General features: G+C 45.8%; 1 protein-coding gene across 2 annotated transcripts in view; it reads left to right on the top strand.

Annotated features, from left to right (window-relative positions):
* LOC126251961 (breast cancer anti-estrogen resistance protein 1) overlaps positions 1 to 12,099 on the top strand; it is a 487,115-nt gene that overhangs the window by 448,090 nt on the left and 26,926 nt on the right. For both annotated transcript variants that reach the window (XM_049952724.1, XM_049952725.1), the window contains exon 4: positions 10,224 to 10,383. In XM_049952724.1, coding sequence (XP_049808681.1) covers positions 10,224 to 10,383 — 160 coding nt within the window. The remainder of the gene's footprint in view (positions 1 to 10,223; positions 10,384 to 12,099) is intronic.

Genomic DNA, 12,099 nt, shown 5'->3' with positions numbered 1-12,099 from the left:
TCGCATTTTCCAAGGATCCTACCACCTACTATTGAGCTTATGTGGCCATGTCATTTCATATCCGTATAAACTGTTATACCTAGGTATTTGCGTGAGTTGACAGATTCCAAATGTGGCTCATTGATATTCTAATCATCGGATACTACTGAAACTTCCTGTCACATTAACACTGTGCGCCGGACCGAGACTCAAACTTGAGACCTTTTCATATAATCGCGGCCGAGCGAGATGGCGCAGTGGTTAGCACACTGGACTCGTATTCGGGTCGAATTTCAACAGTTGGACGATTTTTTCGTTGGTAGGAGAAGTTTTAGCTGAGTGAACATAGCCCCTGGAAGTGAACTGAGGAGCTGCTTGAATGAGAAGTTTTCATCTCTCTACGCACTGAGTATGCACATGACTCTTTTTATTTATTCCAATATATGTCCGTTTCCGTGCAGCTGTATTTTTGTCGTACGTTCTTGTTTATCTCATATATACTGGCGATCTGAAGACAATAACACCTCTTCTCTTGGGCGGTTTTCATGAATACGAGCTTGGAAACCAAGAGACCGCAGGTTCGAATCTCGATCGGACCACGTATTTTTCAGTCTTTATCCTAACCTAGCTTCACCTCTCAACGATGTGAGCAGTCGCCATAAACGACACGCGGTTCGGATTCCACGTTAAACTGTAGGCTCTCTTTCCCGATTTAATAACTGGGATAGGTCATGAACACGTAACTTGCTGAGGTTGTGTCCAGTTCTTGCTCGAGATAGTTCTGCTGCTGCTGCTGCTGCTGCTGCTCTTCTCGTACATATACGCTCCAAAGCTCTTTGATGTTGACCCATATGGTTACAAGGTGTATTGTCGCAAACTTCGACTCGATACCCTTATGCTCCCAACTGCAAAACTCATACTGCAATACTCTTCATATTGTATTGGCAGCAGAGTTAAGTACCCTCAACCTATTGGTATCTTCGCCACTTCCGACCACACTCAAATCAACCAATCTGTTCTCCGTTTCGCCGCGCGGGGTAGCCGCGCGGTGTATGGAATCTTGACTCGGTTCGCGCGGCTCCCGCCCCGTAGGAGGTTGGAGTCCTTCCTCGGGCATGGGTGTCTGTGTTGTTCATAGTGTAAGTTAGTTTAAGTAGTTTACAGGCTTAGGGACCGATGACCTCAGCAGTTTGTTCCCATAAGACCCTACCACAAATATCAAATATATCAACCGAATAGCTACTGCAACTTACATCCTTCTGAATCTGCTTACCGTAATGGTCTCTTGGTCTCCCTCTATGATTTTTACCCTCCACGCTTCCCTCTAATACTAAGTCGGTGATCCCTTGATGTCTCAGAATGTGTCTCACAACCGATCCCTTCATCGAGTCAGATTGTGCGACAAATTTCTTTTCTCTCCAGTTCCATTCAGTACCTCCTCATTAGTTACGTGAACTACACAAGTAACGTTCAGCATTCTTCTGTAGCAGCACATTTCAGAAGCTTTTATCCTCTTGTTGTCTCAACTGTTTATCGTCCATGTTTCACTTCCACAAATGGATACACTCCATACAAACAGATTCAGAAAAGACTGCCTTACACTTAAATGTATATTCGATGTTAAAAAAATTTCTCTTATTCATAAACGCATTTCTTACTATTGCCAGTCTGCATTTTATATCCTCTCTACTTCGGCCATCATCAGTTATTTTGCTGCCCAAATTGCAAAATTCGTCTACTGCTTTAAATGTCTCGTTTCTAATCTACTTTGCTTTTATTGATGTTCACTTTATATCTTCCTTTCAGGACACTGTCCATTCCGTTCAACTGCTCTTCCAAATCCTTTGCTATCTCTGTGACAATTACAATGTCATCGGCAAACCTCTAAGTTTTTATTTCTTCTCCCTGGACTTTAATTCCTTCTCCAAATTTTTCTTTGCTTTCCTTTACTGCTTGGTCAATGGGCAGATTGAATAATAGCGGGGATAGGCTACAAACCTCTTCCTTTCTATTTTGTATAAATTACAATGAAGCACTTCCTACCAAACAGAAAGGAAGAAACTGCCAATGACTGTTGGTTATTAAATCCTGCAGGAATTGCAGTTGACAGTGAATGCAGGTCCATTTCAACCATTGGAAAGGCACTGTCGCTTGCATCCTGTGCTAGCGCTGTGGTTACATGTGGGGCATATTTGTCATGGAGTTCCCACACAAGGGCGTGGCCCTAGAGGCGGGAGCTGCTACACGGCGCCGCGCTCTTGCGCGTCTCCGTTATTTCTTCGGGACGCTCAAAAAATGTTTGTGTTGGGCGAGAGTGACGTTTTGTTTACAAATAGCGGCCGGTGAGTGACGGGAAGAGGGCGCGGGCAGCCGCGCGATAGCTGCGGGCGGGGGTGTTCTGGGCCCGCGCAACCCCTCGATCGATAGGCAGGCTGCGTTGCCTGGCAACGCGGCTTCTGGGCGGGGAGGCCTCCCCCGGCGTTGCCACGCACTCCCCCGTACGCGCTCTATCTGGGGCACGCGGGTACGCCTCTGCGGAATACGAAATCACGAAAAAAATACGCGAATCGCGAACGCGCTACGCACACTCCTGCGGCTGGAGTGCACCGCATGGCTTCATCAGCAGAAAAGCGCGCGCTGCTGCTCGTCGTTAACTCGAGGGACTGTTAGCGTCGCACCTTCCATTCACGACCGCACGGGCGTCTACTGAATGAAATAACGCAGTACCGCTTTCGTAATGAGATATGGATTATGTTGTTGTTGTTGTGGTCTTCAGTCCTGAGACTGGTTTGATGCAGCTCTCCATGCTACTCTATCCTGTGCAAGCTTCTTCATCTCCCAGTACCTACTGCAACCTACATCCTTCTGAATCTGCTTAGTGTATTCATCTCTTGGTCTCCCCCTACGATTTTTACCCTCCACGCTGCCCTCCAATACTAAATTGGTGATCCCTTGATGCCTCAGAATATGTCCTACCAACCGATCCCTTCTTCTGGTCAAGTTGTGCCACAAACTCCTCTTCTCCCCAATCCTATTCAGTACCTCCTCATTAGTTATGTGATCTACCCATCTAATCTTCAGCATTCTTCTGTGGCACCACATTTCGAAAGCTTCTATTCTCTTCTTGTCCAAACTATTTACCGTCCATGTTTCACTTCCATACATGGCTACACTCCATACAAATACTTTCAGAAACGACTTCCTGACACTTAAATCAATACTCGATGTTAACAAATTTCTCTTCTTCAGAAACGCTTTCCTTGCCATTGCCAGTCTACATTTTATATCCTCTCTACTTCTACCATCATCAGTTATTTTGCTCCCAAAATAGCAAAACTCATTTACTACTTTAAGTGTCTCATTTCCTAATCTAATACCCTCAACATCACCCGACTTAATTCGACTACATTCCATTATCCTCGTTTTGCTTTTGTTGATGTTCATCTTATATCCAGCCTTCAAGACACCATCCATTCCGTTCAACTGCTCTTCCAAGTCCTTTGCTGTCTCTGACAGAATTACAATGTCATCGGCGAACCTCAAGGTTTTTATTTCTTCTCCATGGATTTTAATACCTATTCCGAATTTTTCTTTTGTTTCCTTTACTGCTTGCTCAATATACAGATTGAATAACATTGGAGAGAGGCTACAACCCTGTCTTACTCCCTTCCCAACCACTGCCTCCCTTTCATGTCCCTCGACTCTTATAACTGCCATCTGGTTTCTGTACAAATTGTAAATAGCCTTTCGCTCCCTGTATTTTACCCCTGCCACCTTTAGAATTTGAAAGAGAGTACTCCAGTCAACATTGTCAAAAGCTTTCTCTAAGTCTACAAATGCTAGAAACGTAGGTTTGCCTTTCCTTAATCTTTCTTCTAAGATAAGTCGTAAGGTCAGTATTGCCTCACGTGTTCCAGTATTTCTACGGAATCCAAACTGATCTTCCCCGAGGTCGGCTTCTACTAGTTTTTCCATTCGTCTGTAAAGAATTCGTGTTAGTATTTTGCAGCTGTGGCTTATTAAACTGATTGTTCGGTAATTCTCACATCTGTAAACACCTGCTTTCTTTGGGATTTGAATTATTATATTCTTCTTGAAGTCTGAGGGTATTTTGCCTGTTTCATACATCTTGCTCACCAGATGGTCGAGGATTTTTCGAGAAACAAGCCTAACGGCTGTCAATACAGTGCGGAGTAACTTCGAATCTTCCACGAGATAATGTGAACGGATTTAGAAAGCATCGCTCGTGCGAAACTCACCTTGTCCTTTTCTCACACGGTATCCCGCGAATCACGGATAAAGGGTAACATTCGCGTGCAATATACCTAGATTTCCGGAAAGCATTTGATACCATGGCCCACTGCAGGCTGTTAACTCTTTGACTACCATTGGGACGTGCAGAGTGACAATTATTGAACTACATGAAATAAAATCGTCATAACTCCTGAACGGTGTGCGTTAGAACGTTCAAACTGCACGGCTGACCGCGGGGTAGATGGGAATTAGTATGCGCATGCGTGGTTTAGTTTAGCGACGAAGCCCATTTTCATTTGGCTAGGTTCGTCAGTAAGTAAAATTGTCGCATTTGAGAGACTGAGAGCCCGCGTTTTGCGTTCAAGAAGTCTCTTCACCCTCAATGGGGAACTGCGTGCTGTGCAATGTCCAGTCACGGAATAATCGGTGCAATATTCCTTGATGACGCGTTGACTACCGAACGGTACGTGAAAGTTTCGGAAGATGGTTTCATCCCCATTATCCAAAGTGACCCTGATTTCGACAAGATTCATGCAGGACGGAGCTCGACTCCATCGAAGTTTGAGAGTGATGTCCTGGAGAAACACTTTGGCGACCGCGGTCTGGTTCTGGTGTGGGTCTCGATTGGCCGCCATATTCTCCAGAACTGAACAAATGCGACTCCTTTTTGTGGGGCTATATTAAAGACAAGGTGTACGGCTATAACCGCAAAACCGTTGCTGAGAAGAAAACCATTCAGGAGGTTATCGACAGCATCGACGTTCCGACACTTCAGCGGGTCATGCAGAATTTCGCTATTTGTCCGCGCCACATCATCGCCAATGATGGCAAGCGTAGCGAGCGTCTCAAAACCTAAATCCGAATACCTTTCGGGAATAAAGTGTGTGCACGCCGTAGTTGCTAACTAATTTAGATTTTTTTCCATTAGTTCAGTAATTGACACCCTGTACGTGTTCCACTATAGGCTATCAGAGAAACAGTTGAAATCTGTTGTATATGTTATTACCATGTAATGACTTCCTAGTGATAAAGGGAAGCCTACTAATGGTTAGCTGAGTTCTTATAGTTACAGATAGCACATATAGGTTGTGCTGTCCACAAGTTTCACTGTTAACCCTCGTCTCCGTATTGTCACATCGCATTAGTTCGCACCTGCAAATAGGCAACCTAATTAGCAGATTCGCGAAGGGAACTGCCTTTGCCCCTTCCCGGGCACATACTATCGCTCTCGAAATGATGCTTGTCACGTTACAAAGCCCATATTGAGCACCTATAGTGTGAGTTAAAAACTTGGAGAGATGTTCTCTCTACTGATTGTGTTTTCAGTATGTCTTGGTAGTTTATGCGCAGTCGTCTTCAGAACCACAGGGGGTACTTCATAATTCTGTATGTTGTACCCCAACCGGCCGCTGTGACCGAGCGGTTCTAGGCGCTTCAGTCCGGGACGGCGCTGCTGCTACGGTCGCAGGTTCGAATCCTGGATGTGTGTGATGTCCTTAGGTTAGTTAGGTTTAAGTAGTTCTAAGTCTAGGGGACTGATGACCTCAGGTGTTAAGTCCCATAGTGCTTAGAGCCATTTGAACCATTTATATTGTACCCCACTTCCTCCCAAACCCAGTGGAAAACGAAACGTCGGGAAATATTCTTCTCATATTGTTACTTCTGACCAAGACATTAAGATAACCACACAGTAATGTTTTTGAAATTAAATTGATAGTCAAAGGGTTAACAAAGGTCCGCGAATATGGAACTGTCTGCCATTTATGTGAGTGGCTCGCAGACTCTTGGAAGGCGAGTGTTCATTTGTTCATCAGAGACAAGATATCGTCAAGAGTGACCCAGGGAAGTGTGACAGGACAGCTCTTGTTCTCTGTATCCATATTAAATGATCTGACGGACATGGTGAGCAGCACTCGGCGATTATTTGCTGATGACATTGTAATGTACGGCAAAGTGTTGTCGTTGAGTGACTGTAGAAGGCCACAGGATAACTTAGAGAAAATTTCTATTTGGTGTGATGAACAACAACTTGCTGTAAATGTAAGTTAACACAGACGATCAAGAAAAACAATCATGTGATGTTCAAATACAGATTAGTGGTGTGCTACTTGACACAGTCACTTCGATTATATGTGTAGCAGTTACACTGCATAGCGATATGAAATGGAACGTGCATGGAGGGACGGTAGTTGGAAAGGTTAATAGCCGACTTCGGTTTATTGAGAGAATCTTAGGAAAGTGTAGATCATTTATGAATGAAATCTCTCGTAGAACATTTGTGCGACACATTTTTGAATACTGCTGGAGCGTTTGGGATCCACACCAGATTGAATTAAAGGGCGACGTTTATTATCGGTGGGTTTGATCAACACGTGAGAATTACGGAGACGCTTTGTGAACTCAAATGAAAATCTCTGGTGGGAAGACGATGGTCTTTTGGTGAACCCTTATTGAGAAAATTTAAAGGTCCTGCATTTCCGGCTGACTGCAGAACGATTCTGCTGCCGATAATGGACATTTCGCGTCAGGACCGCGAAGACAAGAGAAACAGTGCTCGCACGGAGGCATAAGGACAGCCGTGTCTCCCTCGCTCCGTTTCAAGTCGAACAGCAAAGGAAATAACTAGTAGTGGTACAAGTTACCCGCCGCCATGCACCGTATGATGGCTTGCGGATTAACTTTGTAGATGTAGAGGTATGTCAGGACGATTATTAGTCATTTTACGTACAGAAAGAGCGTGTAGGTGTTATACAACGTGTCCCATTTATATGGACCACGCCAAGAAACGTTTCTTCCACAAGCAAAGTAAAACATGCACCAAACAAACAACCAAACATTAACCGCTATGAGTTTCTTTCTTGTAGAGTAATTGGCTCTGAGCACTATGGGACTTAACATATGAGGTCATCAGTCCCCTAGAATTTAGAACTACTTAAACCTAACTAACCTAAGGACATCACACAGATCCATGCCCAAGGCAGGATTCGAACCTGCGACCGTAGCAGTCACGCGGTTCCCGATTGAAGCGCCTAGAACCGGTCGGCCACAACGACCGGCCTAGCGTAATTCATTACGAAGATATGAAAAGCAGTACGCCTTTTAAATGACACCTTATATTTCTTATTCGCTAAACCACTTCCTCTCCTGAACATCTGTCCAAAAAGATATATCGAAGTCCACTATGCATGTAAACATGACGCTGCTAAGAACGTAACACAAAATTGACTTTAACTGTTTTGTACTAGCAGACACTGCGGGTACCTGAGTAACCTAATTCGTCCACTTCCACTTGCTGTAGCGTACAGCAAAAAATAAATAAAAAATAAAAAATAAAAAAGTAAAAGAAAAACATACATGTCTGTCACTTACCCAGACCGCCCCAAATGAGTAATAATTTGGTTTCTCCTCATTGGTGTACATTGTACTCAAAAACCCTTCTAAAGAGGACTGTTGACTGACTGACCGGCGTACATTCCTCTTGTGTTTCCATTTCTGTACTATGAGCCGACCGCTGTGGCCGAGCGGTTCTAGGCACTTCTATCCGGAACCGCGAGACTGCTACGGTCGCAGGTTTGAATCCTGCCTCGGGCATGGATGTGTGTGATGTCCTTAGGTTAGTTAGGTTTAAGCAGTTCTGAGTTCTAGGTGACTGATGACCTCAGATGTTAAGTCCCATAGTGCTCACAAGGGAACCTCCCCATCGCACCCCCCTCAAATTTAGTTATAAGTTGGCACAGTGGATAGGCCTTGAAAAACTGAACACAGACCAATCGAGAAAACAGGAAGAAGTTGTGTGGAACTATGAAAAAAATAAGGAAAATATAAAAACTGAGTAGTCCATGCGCAAGATAGGCAACATGAAGGATACTGTGAGCTCGGGAGCGCAGTGGTCCCGTGGTTAGCGTCAGCAGCTGAGGAACGAGAGGTCCATGGTTCAAGTCTTCCCTCGAGTGAAAAGTTTACTTTCTTTATTTTCGCAAAGTTATGATCTGTCCGTTCGTTCGTTGACGTCTCTGTTCACTGTAATAAGTTTAGTGTCTGTGTTTTGCGACCGCACCGCAAAACCGTGCGATTAGTAGACGAAAGGACGTGCCTCTCCAATGGGAACCGAAAACATTTGATCGCAAGGTCATAGGTCTACCGATTCCTCCACAGGAAAACACGTCTGATATATTCTATACGACACTGGTGACGGCATGTGCGTCACATGACAGGAATATGTTGTTGATCCACCTAACGTGTACACTTGGCGAATGGGTAAAAAGATTCTTCTACCTTTTCTTGTGGATGTGATAATCACTAGCAAAAAAGGGATCGCATCGGACGGACGGGCAGATAATAATTGTCTGAAAATAAAAACTTAAACTTTTCACTCGTGGGAAGACTTGAACCATGGACCTCTCGTACCGCAGCTGCTCACGCTAACCACGGGACCACGGCGCTCCTCAGCACGGGCTATCCTTGATGTTGCCTATCTTGCACATGGACTACTCAGTTTGTATATTTTGCTTATTTTTTCATAGTTCCACACAACTTCTTCCTGTTTTCTCGATTGATCTGTGTTCAGTTTTTCGAGGCCTATCCACTATGCCAACTTATAACTAAATCTGAGGGGGGTGCGATGGGGAGGTTCCCTTGTCAGAACCAATTACGCTGCAAGAAAGAAAATCATAGCGGTTAATGTTTAGTTGTTTGTTTGGTGCATGTTTTACTTTGCTTGTGGAAGAAACGTTTCTTGGCGTGGTCCATATAAATGGGACACGTTGTATAACACCTACACGCTCTTTCTGTACGTAAAATGACTAATAATCGTCCTGACATGTAAGCATCCTGTCTGATCACCTGCATCCATTCATGCCCGTTGTGTATTCCGAGGGATGTGGGCAATTCCAGCAGGACAATGTGACACCCCCACACGTCCAGAATTGCTACAGAGTGGCTCCAGGAACACTCTTCTGAGTTTAAACACTTCCGCTGGCCACCAAACTCCCCAGATATGAACAGTATTGGGCATCCTGGAAAGCCTTGCAACTTACTGTTCATAAGATATCTCCACCCCCTTTTACGGATTTATGGACAGCCCTGCAGGATTGATGGTGTCAGTTCCCTCCAGCACTACTTCAGACATTAGTCGAGTCCACGCCACGTCGTGTTGCGGAGCGTCTGCATGCTCCCGGGAGCTCTAGACGATGTTAGATAGGTGTACCGGTTTTTTTGGCTCTTCAGTGTAAATACTAAGGGTGTTCATTTCATTGTAATTTCGTTCTAACGAGCTGCATGGTCACCGATGGTATCTGTTCTTTAGGACATGTCTGAAAGAAGAGATACCATCTTAGTATATATATAGTTAAAGCTCACCGGCCACTTGACCATGTTCTTCATCTGTGCGAATGCACAAACAGTGCCCGAACTCTTACGGGAATCGGCAACGCGCCGCGAGTAATGAGTATAATGGGCGGGGGCACTACGAATGTAGTGCGGGCAATACGTTGAGCATGTGGGTTTCGCGGGAGGCGTGCCAGAGATAAATCCCTGCAGTCGCGGTATCCTCTGTGTCCTCGGTGGCTCAGCGTCTGACATGTAAGCAGGAGATCCCGGGTTCGAGTCCCGGTCGGGGCACACATTTTCATCTGTCCCCGTCGACGTATGTCAACGCCTGTAAGCAGCTAAGGGTGTTGATTTCATTGTAATCTTCAGTGTAATTTCAGAAATATAGACGTGCCAAATCGGAGGATTCTTTTTGGTACACCCTGCAGATAGGACGTGGGCTCTAAAGTAATAGTTTTAATTTTTGTTTGTTTCTTATGAAATAAGTTTAAAATATGGCAAGTGTCCTATTTTCATCCGAAACTATAGAAAGTGCCCTCTTTCTTGCTTTGCAATATGTGGTAACCCTGGGTGCGCTCATGTTCCGTTCCTGCGCATGACTCGCCTTGCCGCCCGTCGCCCTGCTCGGCTCTCAGCTAACTGCCCGGCCCGTCGTGTTGCAGGTGCTGACCCCGCAGAAGGTGGGCGACGTGTACCTGTACGACCTGCCGCCGCAGCGCGGGCCCGCCGCAGCCAGCGCCGCCGCGGCCGCGCAGGAGAAGTACGACGTGCCGCCCGGGTCCTCGCACGTCGTACTGCCGCCGGAGCCCGTCACCTCGCAAGGTAAGCACCGGCTGCTCACCAGCCGCGCATCCAGTCTCACGCCTAGAAAAAGCGAGATTTCAGAAGGTCACAAAATCTTTACAACGCACACAATCTAATCAAAAGTATGGGGACACCCATACGTAATGCGAAGTTGACCTCTAGATGTCACGAAAGGTGGACACGCCAGTATAAAAAGAAGCGGGGCAACTGTGCTAGCAATAAAGAAGCAGTAACAGTCGAATCGGTCAGTCAGGGGAGCTCAGCGACTTCAAATGGTTCTGAGCACTATGGGAGGTCATCAGTCCGCTAGACTTAGAACAACGTGAACCTAACTAACCTAAGGACATCACACACAGCCATGCCCGAGGCAGGATTCGAACCTGCGACCGTAGCAGCCGCGTGGTTCCGGACTGAAGCGCCTAGAACCGCTCGGCCACCGCGGCCGGCTCAGCGACTTCGAATGTGGACTAGCGTGATTGGATATCACCTGTGTGACAAACCCGTCAGGGGCATTTCATCCCTTCTGTAGCGTGATTGGATATCACCTGTGTGACAAACCCGTCAGAGGCATTTCATCCCTTCTCTAGCGTGATTGGATATCAACTGTGCCACAAACCCTTCAGGGACATTTCATCCCTTCTCAAGCTGGCTATGTCGAATGTTGTTGACGTGACTGTGAAACCGCAACGCGAAGGAACTGCCACAACTACACCAAGATATTCAGCACGATTTTGGCACATATATTGTGTTCAAACTTTATGAATTACCTCGAAGAAAACGGTCTATTGACACAAAGTCAACACGGATTTGGAAAACATCGTTCTTGTGAAACACAGCTGGCTCCTTACTCTCACGAAGTGCTGAGTGCTGTTCACAAGGGCTTTCAAACTGATTATTTCTGGATTTCCAGAAGGCGCCGGCCGCTGTGACCGAGCGGTTTCTTGGCACTTCAGTCTGGAACCGCGCTGCTGCTACCGTCACAGGTTCGAATCGTGCCGCGGGCATGGATGTGTGTGACGTCCTTACGTTAGTTAGGTTTACGTAGTTCTAAGTCTAGGGGACTGATGACCTCAAATGTTAAGTGCCATTGTGGTTAGAGCCATTTGAACCCTTTTTCCAGAAGGTGTTTTGACACTGTACCACACAAGCGGCTTGTAGTGAAATTGCACGCTTATGGAATATCGTCTCACTTATGTGACTGGATTCGTGATGTCCTGTTGCAGAGGTCACAGTTCGTACTAACTGGCGGAAAGTCATCGAGTAAAACAGAAGTGATTTCTGGCGTTCCCCAAGTTCCGCTGTAAATTTAACCATTAGCTGTTTAGACGAAACACGCATAGAGGGGCATTCCCACAAAATAAATAAAAAAGGAGTTGGGGGGGGGGGATGACATTTCGGATTACGCACCTCTGCAGTTCGAGTAATGTTTCTCAGCACTGGTATAAGGAATTAGGCCCGTCCTTATAAAGTGTACACCTCTGGATAGAACAAAACTTCATGACAGAATCCGACGGGAACTCCATTCTCAACGGCTGCCAAGCCAAGACTGAGCGCCTCAGCGCGGCGTGCGCATGTTTACACAAAGCGCGTAAAGCACTCTTCATAACAGTGTGACCAACTGCCACACAAACAGAGTTCTGTAGTTATAAAAAAATAGGAGACCTTACTTTTGGGATTACCCTCGTAGTTTTAAGTCTAGGGGACTGAAGACCTCAGATGTTAATTCCCATAGTG

Source organism: Schistocerca nitens, chromosome 4, assembly GCF_023898315.1.
Source record: "Schistocerca nitens isolate TAMUIC-IGC-003100 chromosome 4, iqSchNite1.1, whole genome shotgun sequence".
Lineage (NCBI taxonomy): Eukaryota > Metazoa > Arthropoda > Insecta > Orthoptera > Acrididae > Schistocerca > Schistocerca nitens.
The sequence above is the reverse complement of the archived record's forward strand: the minus strand, read 5'-3'. Positions and strand labels throughout refer to the sequence as shown.